The 25,927-nt window shown below is 44.5% G+C and overlaps 1 protein-coding gene across 4 annotated transcripts in view; it reads right to left on the reverse strand.

Moving 5' to 3' along the window:
- The window catches only part of LOC118358391 (AP-1 complex subunit beta-1), a 47,170-nt gene extending 25,299 nt beyond the window's left edge, over positions 1-21,871 (reverse strand). Inside the window, exons 1-17 of one of the 4 annotated variants that reach the window (XM_035736175.2) lie at positions 21,513-21,536; positions 19,390-19,450; positions 17,275-17,380; positions 16,968-17,103; positions 16,574-16,819; positions 16,145-16,335; positions 15,741-15,962; positions 15,361-15,481; positions 15,095-15,190; positions 14,680-14,795; positions 4,464-4,629; positions 3,630-3,728; positions 2,445-2,704; positions 1,837-2,047; positions 599-628; positions 354-488; positions 15-160 (exon numbers count right to left, since the gene is read on the reverse strand). In XM_035736175.2, coding sequence (XP_035592068.2) covers positions 15-160; positions 354-488; positions 599-628; positions 1,837-2,047; positions 2,445-2,704; positions 3,630-3,728; positions 4,464-4,629; positions 14,680-14,795; positions 15,095-15,190; positions 15,361-15,481; positions 15,741-15,962; positions 16,145-16,335; positions 16,574-16,819; positions 16,968-17,103; positions 17,275-17,380; positions 19,390-19,450; positions 21,513-21,536 — 2,366 coding nt within the window. The other 3 variants (XM_035736173.2, XM_035736174.2, XM_035736172.2) reach the window with 3 other exon arrangements.
- Between the last annotated feature and the right edge of the window lie 4,056 nt (positions 21,872-25,927).

The raw sequence follows: 25,927 nt of genomic DNA on the forward strand, positions 1-25,927 counted from the left end.
TGTGGTTCTCTCACCTGTTCCTGTTGAACTGGATGGCAAAGTCGGTCATGACGCTCATGGCCTTGTTGGTGAGGATCAGCTCCATCTGGATGACTCCAGCACGGCGAGCGAAGGTCCCAGAAATCTCCAGACCTTTAGCCTTCATGGCCGGGAGCCACACCTGAAGACACAGGACGCCATCAGAACGCCTCTACAGCACTGCAGCAGTATCATATAGCAGCTATATCCTTCTAACTGCTTGTTGCAGAGGACAAGGCCATCATATAAATACAAAACACTTATTCTATTCTGCATACTAATCTGACACTGCAATAATATACTATCATACTAATACTGTACAGAGAAAGACTTACTATTTTGGGAGGAATATATGCTCCCATCGGCATGCCAACCCCACCCAGGTCAAACAGGTCTCCTAGGCCACCCCCCACTGGGGCGTTGAGCGAGGCTGGCATCACAGCAGGAGCCGCCCCAAAACCTGCCCCCATCTGTGGATGAGAGATCATGTTTAACATGTAAGACATGAGCATCCAAAAACTGCACTGAAATATCAACCTTCAAAATGTATATGTTTAAACAACCAGGCAAGTAGACTTACCGCAGGACTCCCACCAATATCTCCTCCAAGCTGAGGGGAGAGAGAGAGAGAGAGAGAGAGAGGTTCAGATTTTACATGACTAGAATGTTACACCTTATTCCCAGCAGGTTGAGAGGGAGATGCTAGAGGAAGACTAAAGGAGGGGGGTGTGATGAGGGGTTGAGAGCAGAGACAATATAACAGTGTTCTATAACTGTGGATGAAAGGAGGGAGATTGAAGAGCGCAGAACGAGCATCATGTATTCAGGTTCATTCTGACATCCCTCTGAAACTAAACGCCAACTGTTTGCCAGCACAGTGGTCCGTTAGGTGGTTTCACAGAGAATTCAGTATTGAAATACATATTACTCCCAAACATTTCATGAAGAGAGCAGAGCAAAAGTCTAGAGTAGCATGTAAAAATCATCAAATTATAAAAATATAGCTAGCTAGAGTAAGTAAGGGCTTTTGGAACAACAAACAAGAACAGGACCTACAAGAGTTTAAGAGCCCTGAAAGAAACATGTTGAGACAAGAGGAAATAGACCGTGACACTGCTGCTAAAGACGGTGAGAGGTCACAGGTCACAGTGAAGCACAGGGTACCAGAGGGGGACTCTAGTCTAGACTGTTTAGCAGCCTCTACTGATGCCCCTCAACCAACCTCTGCAGGGGGGCTGTGCTCAGTAGGGCTGTGGTCAGGAGGGCTGTCAGTGTGACTGTAGTCAGTGTAGGTGTAGTCAGTGTGGGTGTACACTGGCGACGGGGGCTGAGGTGACGGAGAGCGAGGAGTGTCCGTCCGCAGGGGAACGTGGGGCTGATGGCAGGATAATGTAGGGTTGTCAGATGTATTCATTGACATGTAACAATCAGGATGCATGAAGCACAGAGAAAGAATATTGAAGAGGTGAATACAGCACACAGTATGATACGTATAGTATATACTTGTAGACACAGAAATAAAAGTGAGCTACTACATCTAACTAATGATGATAAAATGTGATGTGTGACTATAGAGCTATGCCCTCTCCCTCCATGTAGTTACCGGTTCAGACTCATCCCCCATCTGCAGGTGTGGCATCAAATAAACAGAGGAAAACTCAGTCAAAAAAAGAAAAGAGAAGAATTTGGGGGAAAAAAAGAGAGGGGGGGGTAACCTCTGGCTACAATGACTGTTTGCAGAGATCATTTGACCCAGAAAGGGTTCACTGGTTGACCAGGAGTAGCAGCATAGGGGTCTACACTATGTGAAATACCTACCAGGCTGTCCAGACCTCCACCCAGGAGGTCCATGCCCCCCATCTGCATGCCAGTGGTGGGGGGTGGGGGGCCACTGGTGGTGGGGGGTGCCATGTCCAGGTTGAGAAGGTCCCCCAAAAGGTCCCCCTGGGAGGGGATGATAGAGGGAGCAGCCTCAGGGGCAGAGCCCCCAGCAGCAGTGCCCGCGTCTGGGCTCTCCGTACTCTCTCCTCTGGGGGATGGAGAGACAAGGACAGAGGGAGTTAGATAGAACTAAGATTCACACAATAAAAAGGGGCATTTAAGAAGTTTTTTTAACTTGTTTGATTCATAAATGCAGTGTTTTGTGACAAAATACATATAGGCCTAGTCCAAGCCAAGCTAAATTATCTGGAACTCTATTCAATAAACCAAACCTGCTTAAAATGGATCCTAAAGTAATTTTAGGGAACACCACTGGCACATCTTAAATCTAATGAAAATCACAATTAAATGGCAATAAACTTAATCTGCTCTGTGCAGTGGGCTGCACTTGATGTCTGCTTGGAACACAGCCTCATATGAGATCTTTCTGACTGCTCTGGGTCACATCAAGTGGGCCCTAAGTGATCCTTGTGTACGAGACTCACGACCCAGTGCGGGCGGGGAGCCTCTTGTGCATCACACCGCGGCTGCCCTCCACGAAGGCGCTGGGGGGTTTATGGTAGACTGAAGCCAGCGTGCCGATGTGGCAGATGAGCTCCTCCAGCAGGGTGGGCTCAATCAGGTCAGTCTCCTCTGAGATCAGAGGCTTCTCAGCCAGTACCACCTCCTTGGCAGCCACAGGGTCAGTGGAGAGCAGGCGCCAGTAGATGTAGCCACGGTCTCGCAGGTCCGGGTTGTCAGAGTCCTGCAGACAACAGATGGACAGGATGACTGATGTGGTGCATAATAAATACTAACTGCTGCTTCAGACTCTTCTCTCTGCTACTCAGTCTGTTCTTCTCACTCATGTCAAGTCAGATACTAAGCAAATAATCTAAGGGTCAGTTTAGGTTCGCTTCCCTGAGGGGTAGAGCTAGAATAATTTACCCAGTCAGTCAATAACAATAAGACAATCCTAGGGAACAGCATAAGAAAGTCTTAGAAGTAAGACATGAGGAACAAGGGCATAAAACTAGATATTAAAAATTAAATTAAAACATTAAATATTTCTGGTCCTGGTAGCTTCCTGGCAGTGTTGAAACTAAACTCCAAAGTTAGACAGTCTGAGGAGTCTGTGGAGGGAGATTAACTACTCATAAAACACTCTGCAAAACAGAGAAACTAATAACACCCAAACTAATAACACCCATATATAATAACTCATGTGCCCTCATTGTCATGTTTAGTCAAGCACATCCCACAGTAACTCGACCAATGAAAGGCTACAAGTATTTAGATCACAGTCCACTTTTAAACTGGGTTGTTCCCAATGCCTTTGAGCAAAATACAATCAAACTCCTAATCTTTCTTATTTTTGACCTTCCCTTCTTCCTGTTGTGTTGCTTGGCTTATTGGTCTATTTAGGATAACACTTGGAGGTGTTCCACGCTTTCTGGGAATGGGGTACCCTAGTTGTTGAAAGATTGGACAATACACGTCCCACCTATCCAACTTAATTTGAGCAATTCTAAGACAAGACAATCATAACATGCTGGTTTCTGTTCTTCTATTTGGCGGTTGGAGTGACATGTGACATGGCCTGAAGGCCCTGGCATAAGGAGTGCTGTTGTGAGACTTGTTAATTAGATCCAAGCTGCTCACTGTGTATGTATGTGTCCCGGGGAACTCACCTGTGTGGCCAGGCTGAGCACCTGCTGCACCAGCTCCTGGGTCTCAGTGGGTTTCTTGAGGAACAGCTTCACTATGGCTGTCAGCAGCTGTAGCTGCACCTGGGAACCAAGAGTAGACGAGACCAGGTTAAACTCACTCGTACTATTCACGTCAACTCAGCTCACAGCTACATCCTTACAGTACAGAAAAGCCTTATGGACAAAACATTTGCACACCTAACAAAGACTACCCTGGACTGAAGACTACTCTGTATATACAGAGCCACTGAGGAAAATATCTAAATGAATACCAACCGTTCCATACTTCAATTGTTACTGAAGTGCTCCAATAAAAAGTGTTGTTTTTTTTACATCACCTGGACTCTGACCCTTTAAGGTAACAAAAACTAGGCATTTAAGTGTCTCCCCAGAATTATTCCGTTTATTTTTTTATTTTCATCACAAACAGGTTGAATTCCTAAAGTAATTCAAAATCAATGCTCTTTCACAAGCAGTGCCTTTCAGCGTTCCATAAACAGCCAGCCAGCATTTGCACATACCTGCTGCTGTCTCTCGAGAGCCAAAACAGTTATCATATGAAAGAACAGAGTGGCCAGTCAAGTATAGGACTACTCTCGCTGCGTATAGGCTGATAAATGCAGCCCCCCCCCCCAATCTCTTCCAGTGTACACAGAATGGTTACATTGAATCCCTGTTTAGACAGTGAGAGGTAAATGGAATCTTGTCTGTGTCCCAAATGTCACCCTATTCCCCATGTAGTGCACTACGTTTGACTAGGGCCCATACAGGGAATAGGGTTCCATTTGGGACAAAAGCCATGTGTGAGAGTCAGACCTGGGTGCTCTCGTCGTGGAAGCCCTCCAGGAAGCTCTCCAGCAGCTCATCAGCGTTGTCAATCCTCTCTGCGTACTCTCCTACGATCCAGATCATGGCCGCCCGCGCCTCCGGCTCATCCAGAGAGTCCAGGTTCTCACACAGCGTGGCGATCACACTCTCATACCTGGGAACAGATACCACGGTCAGGAACTAACAGACAGAAACTAAAAACATTTTCAAAGGGAACTACAAATAGTTGAAGTACTTCATTAGTCCCAAATGGGAAATTGGTTAAATGCCAACATCGCATTTAAAACAGGATGTGCTGGAGCAGTAATGCGAGGCAAGGAGGCAGCCTAGCGTTTAAGAGCATTGGGCCAGTAAATTTTTTTAAAAAGGCAACAATCTGTTCGCGCTATTGTGAAGCACATTTGTATTGTGTGCCTCTGAATATTTACATGACCGCACATCACACAAATATTTTGTGGGCCCACAATTACCATACTTTATGCTGGATGAACGGTGTTATTTTCTGAATTACATTTTGCTGACAAAAACTAAAAAAGAGGGGGAACGCAACGTCTTCAGAAGTTTAAATGATTCACTATTTAACAATTAAAAAGACTGCAAAGCAAAGGAAGACCAAATAGAATTGAAATCATCCATTTCACCAGCTAATTGAGACAAAGATTCACTGAGTGACTCATGGCTGTGAGACCATGGTCAGGAAACAGCAGTACAGTAACTTAAGCACAGGGCAACGTGGACTGGGCTGCCTGAGGGTATACGTTTCTGTCGGTCTGTGCAGCATATGGATCCAGTCTCCTGGGCCTAGATAGAGCCGGAGTCAAGCTGTGGCTGCCTCAGCCGGTCCTCTTTTCTGACTGGGACTGCTTGAGAGTTATCTGGGGAAGGGTTTCAGTGCTACGCCATTCTCAAGGACCGACACCCTGCATGTGTGGGGGAGAGGTTAGAGGAGCGTTCACTTGCCTCAAAAGCTTATCTTCATACCTTTCACGATGAAAGACAAGCAGAAAACCCTCTGTCATGGTAATGAGCTTTCTCCCTGCCTCTTCCAGACAATAAAATGTGATCTGGGGGCAGTGAGCTGGAACAGACAGGGCTCCAGGGTGTGGGTGCGAATTTTTGCAAGTTCGAATGCATTTGCTTGCATTAACACAAACAGAGCATACTAAGTGACAACGGGAGAGCATAGGCCATTTAAACAAGCATAGCAAGCTCTGCTGATGTGCAATACAGCCTCTATGACAAATTGAATATCAATCTCCATCACAATCATCCATGGTTGGTTTACTACAGCACTATATCCCTGGTTGCATTGATCACTACGGATACGGCTGTGAAAATTTGACAGACAATCCATTTTGATGGATGGAATGGTTTACCAGTAAACACCTCACCCACAGAAAAATAACAAGCCTATTTAGAACTATACTGGCTTCCTGAGTAGACTCATTCACCGATTCATTAAAATTGTGATATATGCAGTGCCTCTTCCATCAAAGTCATTCACTTCTAAACCATTTGAAAATACATTTATAGGAAAACAAAACACTAAACTGGATTACTAGGATTGCACCACATGTTCATCCCACATTTTGTTACGTTACAGCCTCATTCTAAAATGGATTAAATAAAAATCCTCAGTCTACACACAATACACCATAACAAAAACAGGTTTAGAAATGTTTGCAAATAAAAAATAAATACAAAATAAAAAAAACGTATTTACATAACTATTCAGACCCTTTGATATGAGACTTGAAACTCAGGTGCATCTCATTTCCATTGATCATCCTTGAGATGTTTCTACAACTTTATTTGTATTTATTAAGGATCCCCATTAGCTGCTACCAAGACAGCAGATACTCTTCCTGGGGTCCAGAAAAATGAAGGTAGCTATGCAATTTTAAAAACATTAGAATACATTTGTGCCCTCAGGCCCCTACTCTACAACACCAAATGTGTACAGTGGGGCAAAAAAGTCAGCCACCAATTGTGCATGTTCCCTCACTTAATAAGATGAGAGGCCTGTAATTTATCATGCTGGTATTTTGGCCCATTCCTCCATGCAGATCTCCTCTAGAGCAGTGAGGTTTTGGGGCTGTTGCTGGGCAACACGGACTTTCAACTCCCTCCAAAGATTTTCTATGGGGTTGAGATCTGGAGACTGGCTAGGCCACTCCAGGACCTTGAAATGCTTCTTACGAAGCCACTCCTTCGTTGCCCGGGCGGTGTTTTTGGGATCATTGTCATGCTGAAAGACTCAGCCACGTTTCATCTTCAATGCCCTTGCTGATGGAAGGAGGTTTTCACTCAAAATCTCCCGATACATGGCACCGTTCATTCTTTCCTTTACACGGATCAGTCGTCCTGGTCCCTTTGCAGAAAAACAGCCCCAAAGCATGAGGTTTCCACCCCCATGCTTCACAGTAGGTATGGTGTTCTTTGGATGCAACTCAGCATTCTTTGTCCTCCAAACACAACGAGTTGATATTTTACCAAAAAGTTATATTTTGGTTTCATCTGACCATATGACATTGGGACAATCTTCTTCTGGATCATCCAAATGCTCTCGAGCAAACTTCAGACGGGCCTGGACATGTACTGGCTTAAGCAGGGGGACACGTCTGGCACTGCAGGATTTGAGTCCCTGGAGGCGTAGTATGTTACTGATGGTAGGCTTTGTTACTCTGATCCCAGCTCTCTGCAGATCATTCACTAGGTCCCCCCGTGTGGTTCTGGGATTTTCGCTCACCGTTCTTGTGATCATTTTGACCCCACGGGGTGAGATCTTGCGTGGAGCCCCAGATCGAGGGAGATTATCAGTGGTCTTGTATGTCTTCCATTTCCTAATAATTGCCCCCACAGTTGATTTATTCAAACCAAGCTGCTTACCTATTGCAGATTCAGTCTTCCCAGCCTGGTGCAGGTCTAAAATTTTGTTTCTGTTGTCCTTTGACAGCTCTTTGGTCTTGGCCATAGTGGAGTTTGGAGTGTGACTGTTTGAGGTTGTGGATAGGTGTCTTTTATACTGATAACAAGTTCAAACAGGTGCCATTAATACAAGTAATGAGTGGAGGACAGAGAAGCCTCTTACAGGTCTGTGAGAGCCAGAAATCTTACTTGTTTGTAGGTGACCAAATACTTATTTCCCACCATAATTTGTAAATAAATTCATTTTTTTTATTTTTTAAATCCTACAATGTGATTTTCTGGATTTTTTCCCCTAATTTTGTCTGTCATAGATGGAGTGTACCTATGATGGAAATTACAGGCCTCTCATCTTTTTAAGTGGGAGAACTTGCACAATTGGTGGCTGACTAAATACTTTTTTGCCCCACCATGTGTGTGTGTGTGTGTGTTTGTATGCATGTGTCTGTCCCTACAGTGGCAATAAAAAGTATGTGAAACCTTTGAATTAACTGGATTTCTGCATAAATTGGTCACCAAATTTGATCTGATCTTCATCTAGATCACAACAATAGACAAACAGTCTGCTTAAAACTAATAACAAACAATTATACATTTTCATGTCTTTATTGAACACAGTGTAAACATTCACAGTGCAGGGTGGGAAAAGTATGTGAACCCTTGGATTTAATAACTTGTTGACCCTCCTTTGGCAACAATAACCTCAACCAAACGTTTTCTGTAGTTGCGGATCAGACCTTCACCACGGTCAGGAGGATTTTTGGACCATTCCTCTTCAAACCGGTTTCAGTTCAGCAATATTCTTGGGATGTCTGGTGTGAACTGCTCGAGGTCATGCCACAGCATCTCAATCGGGTTGAGGTCAGGACTCTGACTGGGCCACTCCAGAAGGCAGATTTTTTTCTGTTGATTTACTTCTGTGTTTTGGGTCGTTGTCCTGTTGCGTCACCAAACTTCTGTTGAGCTTCAATTGGCGGACAGAGCCTACCATTCTCCTGAAAAATGTCTTGATAAACTTAGGAATTCATTTTTCCGTTGATGATAGCAAGCTGTCCAGGCCCTGAGGCATCCCCAAACCATGATGCTCCCTCCACCATACTTCACAGTTGGGATGAGGTGTTGGTGTATTGTGACTTTTTTTCCCCTCCACACAGTGTTGTGTGTTCCTTTCAAACAACTCAAATTCAGTTTAATCGGTCCACAGAATATTTGTCCAATAGCGCTGTGGAACATCCAGGTGCACTTTGCAAACTTCAGACACGCAGCAATGTTTTTTTTGGACAGCAGTGGCTTCTTCCGTGGTGTCCTCCCATGAACACCATTCTTGTTTAGTGTTTTACGTATCGTAGACTCGTCAACTGAGATGTTAACATGTTCCAGAGATTTCTGTAAGTCTTTAGCTGACACCTTAGGATTCTTATTCACCTCATTGAGCATTCTGCGCTGTGCTCTTGCGGTCATCTTTGCAGGACGGCCACTTCTAGGGAAAGTAGCAACAGTGCTGAACTTTCCATTTATAAAATATTTGTCTTTACCGTGGACCGATGAACATCAAGGCTTTTAGAGATAATTGTGTAACCATTTCCAGCTCTATGCAAGTCAACAATTCTTAATCTTGGGTCTTCTGAGATGTATTTTGTTCAAGGCATGGTTCACGTCGAGCAATGTTTTGTGAATAGCAAAAAAAAAAAATATATATATATATATATATATATTTTTTTTAAGTAGGGCAGGGCAGCTCTAACCATCTCGTCTCAGTGATTGGACTCCAGGTTAGCTGACTCCTGACTCCAATTAGCTTTTGGAGAAATCATTAGCCTAGGGGTTCACATACTTTTCCCAACCTACACTGTTAATGTTTAAATGATGTATTCAATATAGACAAGAAAAATACAATAATTCGCACTTCGCTCTGCAGGTTGTATAACTTTTTATAACTTTTTCATTACATTTCATTATAGTACAACGGTTGATTTGTCTAATCTTAGCAATTCTTCTTAGCTAGCTACATAGCCGTCCTTGTATCAGAGATAATTGCATAATTATCGTATTTCGTCGCCCTAACGTAGCCTTCACTGCTATTCGCCCAGGAGCTAGCTAACGCACACAGATTAGCATCACTGTAGTGCTATTCACTCAACTGTACGACTTGATTAGTTCAGTGTTAACTAGCTACATAGCTGTCTTTGTTTCCAAGATAATTGTGTAGTTTAGTGTGTGTAGCCTTGGAGTGATTATCTTAATTCACTGAGGTTCGCTAGCCAGCTATTTGTCGTCCTTAACGTAGGAGACTCTGCTAGCTAGCCAACAGCTAACTGCTAACAGCTAGCCAACGTCTGCTGTTTTGAATTCAACAACCCGGTCAGGTGGTTTCACATTTTCGTTTCATTGCAGTGCAGCGGTTTGATTTGTTTGATCGTGGCTAGCTGCATAGCCGTCTTTGTTTCAAAGATAATTGTGTAGTCTAGACCGATTCCCTAGGTTAGCTAGCCAGCTATTGTCGTTCTTTTAACTCAACGTAACGTAAACAACACTGCTAGCTAGCCAGCTAGCCCCGAATAGCAGCACTGTAGAATTATTACACTCAACGGAACGACTTGATTAGTGTAGTGTCAACAACGCAGCTACTGCCAGCTAGCCTACTTTAGCAGTACTGTATCATTTTAATCATTTTAGTCAATAAGATTCTTGCTACGTAAGCTTAACTTTCTGAACATTCGAGACGTGTAGTCCGCTTGTCATTCCAATTTCCTTGCATTAGCGTAGCCTTTTCTGTAGCCTGTCAACTATGTGTCTGTCTATCCCTGTTCTCTCCTCTCTGCACAGACCCTACAAACGCTCCACACCGCGTGGCCGCGACCACCCTAACCTGGTGGTCCCAGCGCGTACGACCCACGTGGAGTTCCAGGTCTCTGGTAGCCTCTGGAACTGCCAATCTGCGGCCAACAAGGCAGAGTTCATCTCAGCCTATGCCTCCCTCCAGTCCCTTGACTTCTTGGCACTGACGGAAACATGGATCACCACAGATAACACTGCTACTCTACTGCTCTCTCCTCGTCCGCCCACGTGTTCTCGCACACCCCGAGAGCTTCTGGTCAGCGGGGTGGTGGCACCGGGATCCTCATCTCTCCCAAGTGGTCTTTCTCTCTTTCTCCCCTTACCCATCTGTCTATTGCCTCCTTTGAATTCCATGCTGTCACAGTTACCAGCCCTTTCAAGCTTAACATCCTTATCATTTATCGCCCTCCAGGTTCCCTCGGAGAGTTCATCAATGAGCTTGATGCCTTGATAAGCTCCTTTCCTGAGGACGGCTCACCTCTCACAGTTCTGGGCGACTTTAACCTCCCCACGTCTACCTTTGACTCATTCCTCTCTGCCTCCTTCTTTCCACTCCTCTCCTCTTTTGACCTCACCCTCTCACCCTCCCCCTACTCACAAGGCAGGCAATACGCTTGACCTCATCTTTACTAGATGCTGTTCTTCCACTAACCTCATTGCAACTCCCCTCCAAGTCTCCGACCACTACCTTGTATCCTTTTCCCTCTCGCTCTCATCCAACACTTCCCACACTGCCCCTACTCGGATGGTATCGCGCCGTCCCAATCTTCGCTCTCTCTCCCCCGCTACTCTCTCCTCTTCCATCCTATCTTCTCTTCCCTCTGCTCAAACTTTCTCCAACCTATCTCCTGATTCTGCCTCCTCAACCCTCCTCTCCTCCCTTACTGCATCCTTTGACTCCCTATGTCCCCTATCCTCCAGGCCGGCTCGGTCCTCCCTCCCGCTCCGTGGCTCGACGACTCATTGCGAGCTCACAGAACAGGGCTCCGGGCAGCCGAGCGGAAATGGAGGAAAACTCGCCTCCCTGCGGACCTGGCATCCTTTCACTCCCTCCTCTCTACATTTTCCTCCTCTGTCTCTGCTGCTAAAGCCACTTTCTACCATTCTAAATTCCAAGCATCTGCCTCTAACCCTAGGAAGCTCTTTTGCCACCTTCTCCTCCCTCCTGAATCCTCCCCCTCCCTCCTCCCTTCTCTGCAGATGACTTCGTCAACCATTTTGAAAAGAAGGTCGATGACATCCGATCCTCGTTTGCTAAGTCAAACGACACCGCTGGTTCTGCTCACACTGCCCTACCCTATGCTCTGACCTCTTTCTCCCCTCTCTCTCCAGATGAAATCTCGCGTCTTGTGACGGCCGGCCGCCCAACAACCTGCCCGCTTGACCCTATCCCCTCCTCTCTTCTCCAGACCATTTCCGGAGACCTTCTCCCTTACCTTACCTCGCTCATCAACTCATCCCTGACCGCTGGCTACGTCCCTCCCGTCTTCAAGAGAGCGAGAGTTGCACCCCTTCTGAAAAAACCTACACTCGATCCCTCCGATGTCAACAACTACAGACCAGTATCCCTTCTCTTTTCTCTCCAAAACTCTTGAGCGTGCCGTCCTTGGCCAGCTCTACCGCTATCTCTCTCAGAATGACCTTCTTGATCCAAATCAGTCAGGTTTCAAGACTAGTCATTCAACTGAGACTGCTCTTCTCTGTATCACGGAGGCGCTCCGCACTGCTAAAGCTAACTCTCTCTCCTCTGCTCTCATCCTTCTAGACCTATCGGCTGCCTTCGATACTGTGAACCATCAGATCCTCCTCTCCACCCTCTCCGAGTTGGGCATCTCCGGCGCGGCCCACGCTTGGATTGCGTCCTACCTGACAGGTCGCTCCTTTGAGGTGGCGTGGCGAGAATCTGTCTCCTCACCACGCGCTCTCACCACTGGTGTCCCCCAGGGCTCTGTTCTAGGCCCTCTCTTATTCTCGCTAAACCAAGTCACTTGGCTCTGTCATAACCTCACATGGTCTCTCCTATCATTGCTATGCAGACGACACACAATTAATCTTCTCCTTTCCCCCTTCTGATGACCAGGTGGCGAATCGCATCTCTGCATGTCTGGCAGACATATCAGTGTGGATGACGGATCACCACCTCAAGCTGAACCTCAGCAAGACGGAGCTCCTCTTCCTCCCGGGGAAGGACTGCCCGTTCCATGATCTCGCCATCACGGTTGACAACTCCATTGTGTCCTCCTCCCAGAGCGCTAAGAACCTTGGCGTGATCCTGGACAACACCCTGACGTTCTCAACTAACATCAAGGCGGTGTCCCGTTCCTGTAGGTTCATGCTCTACAACATCCGCAGAGTAATCGACCCTGCCTCACACAGGAAGCGGCGCAGGTCCTAATCCAGGCACTTGTCATCTCCCGTCTTGATTACTGCAACTCGCTGTTGGCTGGGCTCCCTGCCTGTGCCATTAAACCCTACAACTCATCCAGAACGCCGCAGCCCGTCTGGTGTTCAACCTTCCCAAGTTCTCTCACGTCACCCCGCTCCTCCGCTCTCTCCACTGGCTTCCAGTTGAAGCTCGCATCCGCTACAAGACCATGGTGCTCGCCACGGAGCTGTGAGGGGAACGGCACCTCAGTACCTCCAGGCTCTGATCAGGCCCTACACCCAAACAAGGGCACTGCGTTCATCCACCTCTGGCCTGCTCGCCTCCCTACCACTGAGGAAGTACAGTTCCCGCTCAGCCCAGTCAAAACTGTTCGCTGCTCTGGCCCCCAATGGTGGAACAAACTCCCTCACGACGCCAGGACAGCGGAGTCAATCACCACCTTCCGGAGACACCTGAAACCCCACCTCTTCAAGGAATACCTAGGATAGGGTAAGTAAGGGTAAGTAATCCTTCTCACCCCCTTTCTCCCCCAACAAGATTTAGATGCAAGTGGCTGTTCCACTGGTTGTCATAAGGTGTATGCACCAATTTGTAAGTCGCTCTGGATAAGAGCGTCTGCTAAATGACTTAAATGTAAATGTAAATGTGTGTTATTAGTTTAAGCACACTGTCTGTTGTGACTTAGATGATCAGATCAAATTTGATGCCCAATTTATGCAGAAATCCAGGTAATTCCAAAGGGTTTTACATACTTTCTTGTCACTGCATGTTTGTGTTGCTTTTCAGTCGCTGCTGTTCCATAAGGTGTATTATCATCTTTTTAACTTGATGTTACTTGATGTGGAATAGAGTTCCATGTAGTCATGGCTCTATAGTATGTAGTCGGTTCTGGACTTGGGAACTGTGAAGAGACCTCTGGTGTCATGTCTTGTGGGGTGTTTATGGGTGTTTGAGCTGTGTGTCAGTAGTTCAAACAAACAGCTTGGTGCATTCAACATGTCAATACCTCTCACACATACAAGTAATGATGAAGTTTATATGTCCTCCACTTTCGAGTCCACATGTGGTAAGTTCAATTGATTGGAAATCATTTGGAAAGGCACGCACCTGTCTATAAGGTCCCACAGTTGACAGTACATGTCAGAGCAAAAACAAAGCCACGAGGTCGAATGAATTGTCTGTAGAGCTCGGAGACAGGATTGTGTTGAAACACAGATCTGGGGAAGGGTACCAAGAAACTTCTGCAGCATTGCAGGTCCCACAGTGGCCTCCATCATTCTTAAATTAAAGACGTCTGGAACCACCAAGACTCTACCTAGAGTCCTGATGAAACCAAGATTGAACTATATGGCCTGAATGCCAAGCGTCATGTCTGGAAGAAACCTGGCACCATCCCTACAGTGAAGCATGGTGGTGGCAGCATCATGCTGTGGGGATGTTTTTCAGCGGCAGGGACTGGGAGACTTGTCAGGATCGACGGAAAGATGAATAGAGCAAAGTACAGAGAGATCCTTGATGAGACTGGGGCGCAGGTTCACCTTCCAACAGGACAACGACCCTAAGCGACAGCCAAGCCATGTCTCGGCATGTCCTTGAGTGGCCCAGTCAGGGCCCGGACTTGAACCCGATCTAACATCTCTGGAGAGACCTGAAAATAGCTGTGCAGCAACACTCCAACCTGATAGAACTTGAGAGGATCTGCAGAGAAGGGGAGAAACTCCCCAAATACAGGTGTGCCAAGCCTGTATTGTCATACCCAAGAAGACAAGGCTGTAATCAATGCCAAAGGTGCTTCAACAAAGTACTGAGTAAAGGGTCTGAATACTTCTGTAAATTTGACAGTTAATTTTTTAAAATACATTTGCAAAACATTCTACTACCCGTTTTTGCTTTGTCATTATGGGGTATTTTAGAATAATGCTGTAACGTAACAAAATGTGGAAAAGGTCTGAATACTTTCCGAATGCACTGTAGTGTGCTACTTTTGACCAGAGCCCTATGCCACTGTTATAACCAGGCCTAGACCTGACATGGGGCCATCAACAGGTGACCTACTTGTTGGGGTACTTGCGGAAAATGTCCTTGATGACCACGATGGCCTCCTGCACCACATAGTTGACCTTGGTCTGGATTAGGTCCAGCAGGGTGCTCACACAGCGCTCCGCTGATTGCTGACAGACAGAGACAGAAGAGACTGTCAGCCAAACACAGAGCAGTCAAGGGAGACAGTACAGTAACAATTGGCATTATTCAGGCTTTTGTTATTAGATGCATGAAAAAGCTCCAACCTTTCATAGACATTTATACTACACATTCTGCAGTAAACACATGACACACAGTCATAAGGCAAGCAGTAAAAACACTACAGTTAGCTTGACAGTTTCTTGTACTTGACTTGAAACATTATACCACAGTGTATGACCCGTGTACAGTATATCATGACAGTGTTCCATCATCTCCTCGCTCTCACCTCCACTTTGATGGCACAGCGGCCGATGGCTCGGACTGCCTTCCGCACAAAGTCCACATCCACCTCAGTGGCATACTCCTTCAGCTCTGCCAGCACCTATGAAACACCCAGCATGAGGTCATTGATACTGGCTTTTATATTGTCTAGGAATCACACATTACTGCTTGTCCATGTTACCTACCAAATGTTACTTACAATCAAACATCATGGCTTCCATTGGAAGTAAATGTTCTAACTGTAATGAGATTGTGGTGTGTGTGGGTCACCTGGGCGATGTTGGCTTGAGACGCCAGGCGGATCATGATGTCCAGTTTCTCCAGCTTGACATAGATGGGGTCGTTGTACTTCACAAAGAACACCTTCATCTCATGCTTCAGGATCTCTGGGCTGCACAGAGAAACCGGTACAGTCGGTTAGTTAGTAGAATACAGCCAACACATTAAATACTTTGAATGTGCTGAGGAAGCACGGGTAGAGTACCAAATGGCACCCTAATCCCTATAGAGTGCAGTACTTTTGACCAGGGCCCAGGTAGCACACTATATAGGAAATAGAGTGCCATTTGGACTGCACACACTGAACAGCTGTAATTATCTGTGACTAATTTCTGTTGGTAGGCCCCCTATTTATCTCCAGGCCTTCCTACCGTTTCTGTACGATGAGGTTGATATTCCTCAGGGCCACGTACTGGAGCTCAGGCTCTGCAGACAGCAGGGTGACCAGGGGCGGGGCCAGCTTCTTCAGCAGGGTGCTATAGTAGTCCAGGTCCTTAGGAAGCATCTCCATGAACTTCATCAGCACCTTGACCGCCGACAGCACCACCGCAGAGTTGGCATGGGACAGACGGGGGGTCACCCGCTCACAGATACTACAGCGGGAGGGAGGGAGAAAAGGGCAGAAGTGATACAAGGGACAAGTACAGATTATGGGGAAATTGATATACATTACACTTCATATACAGCAGATGATGTGGAAACTGACAGGGAGAATCAGTGCGTCATAGACAATGAATGAATGTGATGAATGAGGTGGCATCCTGTGCTTTCTGACCTCTGGGACTCGCGGTCATCACGGGGGGTGTAGTTGGCCAGGCAGTCCAGGATGAAGATCTGACCCCACTCTGTGCACTCGTTGAGGGCTGTCAGCAGCTTGTTGATGGACTGGGGGTTCAGGTCCAGCAGGTTGCTGTTGGGGTGGGACTCTGCAATCTCAGACAGGGCTGCCACGGCATTCGCTACCACCTGACAGAAGGACAGGGTAAGTTAGACTGCAAGAACACATAACCTAGTAGGCAGCAATGAGATGACGGAAGGAATTCATTTCCAAACAGCGATACAAATCTGATACCGCAAGTGACCTTTTTCCTATACTGGGATAAAACTCCCATTCATGAAAAGTAGTACTACAGCCCAAGAGCCAGTAGTCTCGCCCAGGGGGAGGTAGTCTAGCAGTCTGGTCAGCCTGCCGTGGGAGCCTCACCATGGGGTTGGAGTCAGAGATGAGGTCCTTGAGGGTATCCAGGAAGCCCTGGTCCTCCACCAGCTGGGCGTTTATGTCATGGAGCTTGGCCACGCACACGGCTGCAGTCTTCCTCACGTAGGGGTCCTCGTCCTTCAAACACTTCCTCAGAGGCTCACACAGGTACTCAGTGATCTTGTCCACGCGGATGCAGCCCATAGTACGCACAGCCAGGGCCCGGATCAGGGGGTTAGCGTCCTCACAGTCCTGAAAGTGGAGGAGAGTCTCTCTATGTTAGTTTTACACACTGAAGAGTATTGAGCTGTAGCTACCCCAGTTCTCTCACTTGTCAGTGAGACAATATTTTGTATAGGTCAGGGCCGTCTGTCTGACCTGCCCTGGTGTTGTGCTTTACCTTGACGAAGGTGTTGACAGCCATGATGGCCATGTCAGGCTGGCTCTTGGCATAGTTCATCAGGTACAGGTAGACCAGCTTCTTCAGCTCCAGGTTGTCAGTCTGCATGCAGTTCACCACGTCTGGAAACAGGGCACTGGGGGAGGGGTGCCAGATAATTACATATAGAATCATGAAGGTATGACAGCAGCCACTCGTGAAATATAGGTTCCCTATGGAGGGAGCAGAGTCAGTATGGGCCATGACTATCCACCGCATTGTCACATGTTCAGAGGTGACACCAGAGCGCGGGTCTAACACGACTCACCTGACATCCTTCCCAACGGTCATGGAGGCAATGACCTTCTTCACAGCCTCCTTCTTCTTCTCCTTCTTATCGCTGTTCAGCTCAGCTTTCAGCTCAAAGATCTCTCCTACACAGATGGAAACAGAACATACCATTAAAACAGATAGCAAAAGTGTGTGTATGTGGAGTAGTCATGCTTAATTCTTTAGATCAAGACCGGAGCGTGTATTATAACCAATCAGTGAAGGGTGCACTGCACACACTACTGTTACTTTGATTACAATTCATTTCATGACAGGAACACATGTATTGTTATAGAGATACAGTTGACCTAGAATTGCTTAAACACTGGACAAAGCTTGGTTAAACAACACTCCATAGAGGCTGGTCTATATTGATAGGTTGGATGGACAGAGTGGTTGAGGGGTGGGTTTAAAGAGCTCATGTTCAGTAATGTATTATTGCATATAAAAGTACCATGTATGTCAAATGTATGTATATGTAGCAGAAAAGCTGAAAAACCAAAAGAAGATGTGTCCTCCGAAGAGGGGGGTGGTGGTGGATGGGTTAATAAAAATATATATTTATATATTTTTTTAAAGTTAAACAAACCATGCACATCTCCAAGATACTTGTTCTATTTGAAGGGCCTACTGTACATGTAGGCAGTGGTGTAAAGTACTTAAGTAGTACTTTGAAATATTTCTACTTAAGTAGTTTAGGGGGGTATCTGTACTTGACAACTTTTACTTTACTACATTACTTAAGAAAAGGATGTACTTTTTACTCTATTTTTTCTGACACCCAAAAGTACTCATTAAATGTTGAATGCTTTTCAGGACAGGAAAATGATCCAATTCATGTACTTATCAAGAGAACACGTGGTCATCCCTACTGCCTCTGGCCTAGCAGACTGACTAAACACAAATGCATCTTTTGTAAATTATGTCTGAGTGTTGGAGTGTGCCCCTGGCTGTCTGTAAATTTAAAAAAACAAGAAAATGGTGCTATCTGGTTTGCTTAATATAAGGAATTTTGAATGATTTATACATTACATACTTAAGTATATTTGCACACAAATACTTTTAGACATTTACTCAAGTAGTATTTTACTGGGTGACTTTTACTTGAGTAACTTTCATTAAAGGGATCTTTACTTTTACTCAAGTATGACAATTGGGTACTTTTTCCACCACTGCATGTGCAATAGGTGCAAAGACAAACACAGACAGAGCAGAGGCTGGACTTCAACCTCTCCGCAGTGCAGCCTGTCCTCAGGTAACACTACAGATCAGTTCAGCTTCTCTCTGGGCTTGGATATGAGTGTTTACTCTCAAACACCACTGTCTGTGGGCTTAACCTTGAGCACAACTTCCCCCTGGTTCCAAGGGTAGAAAACCCATTAATGAGCCTCCCTCACACCTACACACAGAGTAGTGATGATCTGCCTGAAGGACAATAAATCAAAGCAAAGGGTTGCTTATGCAGCACTTCTGACTCCAATGTCTCATACAAGGCAAACAGACATGAAGAGACAAGTCTCCTTCATAAGCACTATATCAGTTTGAATGGTAGTGATTGGCTGGCTGTTTGGGGGCTGTTTTTGAAGAGGTGAGAGAGGATGCAGAGCGAGACAGAGAGCCGGGGAAAGCCAGAGGGACAGCAGGAGGGCTAACTTAAGGAGTGCTAAAGCCTGAGGCCCTAATCTTATTTAGAGGACAACCTCAGCTGTTCTATTCCTGCTTTCATCAGCCAAACACACATAGCCAGGCTGCTGCTGAGCCCGGTTTTATACTCCTTTTGTTGATGTTTCTTTCTCTTGGCTGTAAATACCCTGAACCTGACATGTATTTTTTGTGACAGTATGTGGTTGGGAGCAATTCATTTCTAGAACATTCTCGATATAACATTCTCTAAGTCAACCATTGTTACACATGGTGGCTCTTTCCATTAGCGGGGTCATGAAGCTTGTTTCCATATTTTGATTAAGCCTACACACCATTTAGAGTCGGGCCTAAAATCAAGTCATGACTAATATGAGTAGCCTAAAAACAGCAGCTCTGAATGAATTTTGATACTGTCATTTTTTTATTTATATATTTAAAATTCACTTTTGAAAGTCAAAGTGGGCCAGACCTTTCTTGGTAGTGGTGAAATACTTAGAGTCCGTCATCTTGGATCCAAATTGCCGGTTCTCCTGCAAGAGAGAGAGAGCGTGAAAGAATTCATGAAAAACAGGCACCAAGGTATATTTTTCCTAGAAGGAGAGGGACCTGTAAAGAAGACAGGAAATTGTAGAAGTGCAAGTGCAGGCAAAATAGGAGGAAGTCTTCATCACTTGGACACTTAGCTTTGATGTTTTTTTTACGCGATTACACATTGTCCATTGTGTTAAAACACATTGGTCGACAACCCCTAAACAAGTTAAAAACCCTCCTAGTCAGCACATAGGCCTACTTAATCAGTCGGCCTCTGACTGGACCTGTCGTTTGGGGTTCACGGAATCTCAGTCTGTAGCACACAGCATTATCCCTTTCCTGTTGTTGAATACCACACTCGATCCACCACCTTCATGTGATGGATCTTCCCACTAAGAAAAAAACGGACTGTTCTCTGCACTAAAAAAAAACACTGCAAAGTAGCAGGCCTTGAAAGTAACAAAGCTCCTGTGAAATTAAAAACATTTGTCTCTTATTTCACTGGATTAACAGCCCCCTTCCACACCCAACTTTAGCACTTCAGGGTGAGATTGGGCCTCACATGTTGATATAATGCAATATAAATTATGCTGGGAGTAGTCAGTGTATTGACTCTTGAGTATTTCATCCATCAACATTAACCTAATTCTAGTACTTACTTTTTTTCTGCATGAGGTAGTCTTATAGATATCAAAAGTATTGACAGTATGAAAAATAATTTAGACATACAAAACAACCAGAGTACTAGAAAAATGGCACAAATGACTACCATGTTATCACACCCTGCTCCCAAAGTGATAGTGCAGAAAGCACAATGCCTGTTGAGAGGTTGTCTGGTCGGGCATTGATAACAATGTTGCTGCCCACCACACTGCTGGACAAGTTCGTAAATTACAGTGCTGTGGTGGTTCAATAGACAGGACCCTCGTCAAATTCCCTGGGACTAAACTCAATACTCTCTTCTTTTTCCCCCCACTACTCTCTTCCCAATCTCATGCTCTCACCAGAACAAAAACATGCACAATGTTCGACTCCTTGCTAATGGGAAGCTGTCATTGCTGACTATCTAGTCACTAGCTTGGCTAGTGGGGGGAAAGTGGTCAGTCAATCTGATTCAGAAGCTGGAGAAATATATTTAGGTTAAGCATAAATAGTTATGCTAGTTAACATTTTATTGACTTGAGGCGCATGAATAAAATGTGTTGCCTACATCAAAAGTGTAGGTATAAACTAACTGTATCATGGCAATCAGATCTGTGGCCCTTTGTGAAGAAATATCAACTAACAGTAAGCCTACATTAATGTCTGTGTTATGGCAATAACTGGCAGGCAACGGCCAGCTGTCATAACGCAAATGTAGCCTAAAACACTGACTGACTGCATCTAGCATGAAGTAAATAATGTTACTTCCCCAAAGACTATTTTCTGTAAATGAATCAATATTTTCAACTGCTACCTAGTTAGCAAATTTGTCAAGGTCTAGTAAATGAGCTGAAATTGACAAACTGAGTGGGATCTCTGACAGCAGTCAAAAGCTATTGACAGATTGTTATTAGTTCGCAAACAGCTAGGTTACTAAGTGTTAGCTACTTGGCTGGAAACTTAGTTAAAACAGTTAAGTTTCAATGTCACGTGCAAGTACAGTGAAATTCCTTTCTTGCCAGCTCTAGTTAAACCCAACAATGTACAGTAGCTAACCTAGTACTAATCAATATCCAATGCTAGTTTAACGCGGGGCCCCACTAAACTATTTGAATACCCTGTAACTTAGCTAGCTACTTAGCTATGACCTATGAGGTTAAGGTAGTGTTAAAAACCCTGGTAAACTATTGTTATCATAACTAACTAGCTACACATGTTCACACTTCCTCCTTGTCATTCCGAGCATCGCTAGCAAACAGTAATAGCCAACAACTGCTAGCTAACGTTAGTTCGCCAGAATGGTTAGCACTTCATCGGCTTTGCTCTCGTTAATTTTTAAAGCTAAAATTCTATCAAGCCAAATCGAATGACACAAATCAGATTTAAAACTGCTCTTTCTAACTTCGACTGATTACTCACGCATAATTGATTAGCCCACTCCATATTTGCTTGATGAATGAACCTGCTGCTCAGCTAGGTACTGTAGCTGATGCTATGCTGCTGTCTAAAGAAATTACCTTCTGAAGTAGAGGCTTATGGAGCCTTTGCCGGGATAGTAAAGCTCTTAATCTATCGACCTATTTTCAAATCCAACCCCACAGAATGAACGTGCCTACTGAAGTTAAAATTAGACACGACACAGAATAAAACAGCAGAGAAAATCGAAAGCATTTTACCGTTGCGAAGTGTGTGTTTTACTTGGCCTTCGTTCCCTCCCACTTGAATAGCTATCATCGATCATGGTGTCTTTTTACTTCCGACTTCCGCAATAAGGTAATTTTAGGTGGATAATAATTATGAAAATGACTCATTTGGTGAGAAGATTATCATTAAGTGGGTATCAGATCACATTTTTTTCACATCGTAAATAGACCAATCGAGCCTTTTTCTTGAATATTCAGACAAAAATGTCAACTAGCTATATTATGCCAAAACTGAGATGGAACTTGATCGGTCTTATTTAAAAAGATGAAAACATTTATCTGAATACCAAAATGTCTCTCTCTCTCTCTGTGTCACACACAAACACGCAGGCACCTGTATAAAACTAAAGAAATGTGTATGCTAAATAGAAACATAATGTGCCATGTCAATAAGGTCAGAAATGTGAGATATGAGAATGCTTCCGCTTCATCCTCTTCATCTTCCCTGGATTTAAGGTGGTTAGCACTGTGAAAATGGTTTTTAATGACTTTTGGTTATAGGGCCTATGGACTTTCTAGTGTCATTTAAAAAGTTGCTTCACAACCTAGTGCATAGACTAACCTCAGTCACCAATGGCATGATTAGAGGTCCTCTCATCATCATCTCACTAAAAGTTTCAACAATAAAAACACAGTTGATAAGAGAAATATCAGAGGAACATATTTTATTTCAAGAACAGCTTGACAGCAATTGATTTTTCAAGGAAGAGTGAGGTCTTGGTTTTGCAGTATTGCTATTTAATACAGACAAATTCCACAAATGTTAAGTACTCATCTTCAGTACATTTAATTGTCATTATTTGATAGAAAATAACATCAGCAAATGATGCTTAAGCACAAAAATAAATTCAAATGGACATTCAAAATTGATGTGACAATCCGTTTCATTTCATTACTTTTTATTATATCATTTAGACAGAGATAGAGATAAAAGGGAAAACGAGCGAGAGAGAGAGATAATTAGTTATTTTAAAAGCAGTGTTTGACAATCAAAATAAATGTTGCACCCTAAGGAGAAAGTTAAACTAGAAAATCATTTTGCAATTACAGTTGAATTGCCAAACTCAATCATTAGACCATGGTTTTCAACATGTTTACTGGAAAACATCTGTCACTTGCTTATCCATCATGCATGTTTTAATATTTCAAACCCATTTGATAATTGAACATTTTAATTGAAAATGTATCAAAAACAAATATATAAATAGTACTTTTTTTAAAAGACAGCCACATGTAAAAGCAATACAATGAAATGGACCCAACTTTTCATTGGGTCAGTGAAGAGAGAAAATGTATATTGACTAATAATGCAAACAGAGCCTACTTATGCCAGTGGGGGGTCAAATAAAAATGCCACGGTATCTTTGAGCAGTTAATAGGCAGTGTGTAGGTTGGCTCCTCCCTGTGTAGTTATCAACAAAACCAGTGGCCCACTTGTATTGGCTATATTCATTGCTGGAGTGTTCCCTTAATACAGCAAAAGCATAACAGCATCTGCTGTACTGTGACTATTTGGTTGATGTGTGGACATTAATTGGCATGATAAAACATGTTCAAAGCAAATATTTGAACAACCAAAATCCTCAAGTCAAAGACACAAAAATACATGAAAACATTCTCAGAAATAGTAGAACACCACCTACGGCCTCAAGTAGAGGATAGAAACCAATATACACAGGCAGTTAGAAAAGCCAAGGCTAGCTTTTTCAAGCAGAAATTTGCTTCCTGCAACACAAACTCAAAAAAGTTCTGGGACACTGTAAAGTCCATGGACAATAAGAACACCTCCTCCCAGCTGCCCACTGCACTGAATATAGGAAACACTGTCACCACCGATAAATCCACTATAATTGATCATTTCAATAAGCATTTTTCTATGGCTACCCTACCCCGGTCAACAGCACTGCACCCCCCACAGCAACTCACCCAAGCCTTCCCCATTTCTTCTTCTCCCAAATCCAGTCAGCTGATGTTCTGAAAGAGCTGCAAAATCTGGACCCCTACAAATCAGACGGGCTAGACAATCTGGACCCTCTCTTTCTAAAATGATCTGCCTCAATTGTTGCCAACCCTATTACTAGCCTGTTCAAACTCTCTTTCGTGTCGTCTGAGATTCCCAAAGATTGGAAAGCAGCTGCGGCCATCCCCCTCTTCAAAGGGGGGGACACTCTTGACCCAAACTGCTACAGACCTATATCTATCCTACCCTGCCTTTCTAAGGTCTTCGAAAGCCAAGTCAACAAACAGATTACCGACCATTTCCCACCATACCTTCTCCGCTATGCAATCTGGTTTCAGAGCTGGTCATGGGTGCACGTCAGCCACGCTCAAGGTCCTAAACGATACCGTAACCGCCATCGATAAGAAATAATACTGTGCAGCCGTATTCATTGACCTGGCCAAGGCCTTCGACTCTGTCAATCACCACATCCTCATCGGCAGACTCGATAGCCTTGGTTTCTCAAATGATTGCCTCACCTGGTTCACAAACTACTTCTCTGATAGAGTTCAGTGTGTCAAATCGGAGGGTCTGTTGTCCGGGCCTCTGTCAGTCTCTATGGGGGTGCCACAGGGTTCAATTCTTGGACCGACTCTCTTCTCTGTATAAATCAATGATGTCGCTCTTGCTGCTGGTGAGTCTCTGATCCACCTCTACGCAGACGATACCATTCTGTATACTTCTGGCCCTTCTTTGGACACTGTGTCAACAACCCTCCAGGCGAGCTTCAATGCCATACACCTCTCCTTCCGTGGCCTCCAATTGCTCATAAATACAAGTAAAACTAAATGCATGCTCTTCAACCGATCGCTGCCTGCACCTGCCCGCCTGTCCAGCATCACTACTCTGGACGGCTCTGACTTAGAATATGTGGACATCTACAAATACCTAGGTGTCTGGTTAGACTGTAAACTCTCCTTCCAGACTCACATCAAACATATCCAATTCAAAGTTAAATCTAGAATTGGCTTCCTATTTCACAACAAAGCATCCTTCACTCATGCTGCCAAACATACCCTCGTAAAACTGACCATCCTACCAATCCTCGACTTCGGCGATGTCATTTACAAAATAGCCTCCAATACCCTACTCAATAAATTGGATGCAGTCTATCACAGTGCATTCTGTTATGCCACCAAAGCCACATATACTACCCACCACTGCAACCTGTATGCTCTCGTTGGCTGGCCCTCGCTTCATACTCGTCGCCATACCCACTGGCTCCAGGTCATCTACAAGACCCTGTTAGGTAAAGTCCCCCCTTATCTCAGCTCGCTGGTCATCATAGCATCACCCACCTGTAGCACGCGCTCCAGCAGGTATATCGCTCTGGTCACCCCCAAAACCAATTCTTCCTTTGGCCGCCTCTCCTTCCAGTTCTCTGCTACCAATGACTTGAACGAACTACAAAAATCTTTGAAACTGGAAACACTTATCTCCCTCACTAGCTTTAAGCACCAGCTGTCAGAGCAGCTCACAGGTTACTGCACCTGTACATAGCCCACCTATAATTTAGCCCAAACAACTACCTCTCCCCCTACGGTATTTATTTATTTTGCTTCTTTGCACCCCATTATTTCTATCTCTACTTTGCACATTCTTCCACTGCAAATCTACCATTCCAGTGTTTTACTTGCTATATTGTATTTGATTCGCCGCCATGGCCTTTTTTTTGCCTTTACCTCCCTTATCTCACCTAACTTGCTCACATTGTATATATACTTATTTTTCTACTGTATTATTGACTGTATGTTTGTTTTACTCCATGTGTAACTCTGTGTTGTTGCATGTGTCGAACTGCTTTGCTTTATCTTGACCAGGTCGCAGTTGTAAATGAGAACTTGTTCTCAACTTGCCTACCTGGTTAAATAAAGGTGAAATAAAAATGTAAAAATTAAAAAGTGTCTGCAGAGAATTGATAAGGTCCCTGGAACCCTGTGCATTACTGAACTATGGGCTCTGGCTAAAGCCATAAGGATAATGGAGAGCCACAGTTCTAATAACATTTTTTATTTCCCTTTTATGACTTATTCTGGGCCCTCACCTTCAGACTCTACATACATCATTGTTTTTCACTTCGAGCCATACCTGTAACTTGAGACCAATTCATAAATAAATAAATAAGACCAACT

The sequence above is a fragment of the Oncorhynchus keta genome, chromosome 25, assembly GCF_023373465.1.
Source record: "Oncorhynchus keta strain PuntledgeMale-10-30-2019 chromosome 25, Oket_V2, whole genome shotgun sequence".
NCBI classification, from domain to species: domain Eukaryota; kingdom Metazoa; phylum Chordata; class Actinopteri; order Salmoniformes; family Salmonidae; genus Oncorhynchus; species Oncorhynchus keta.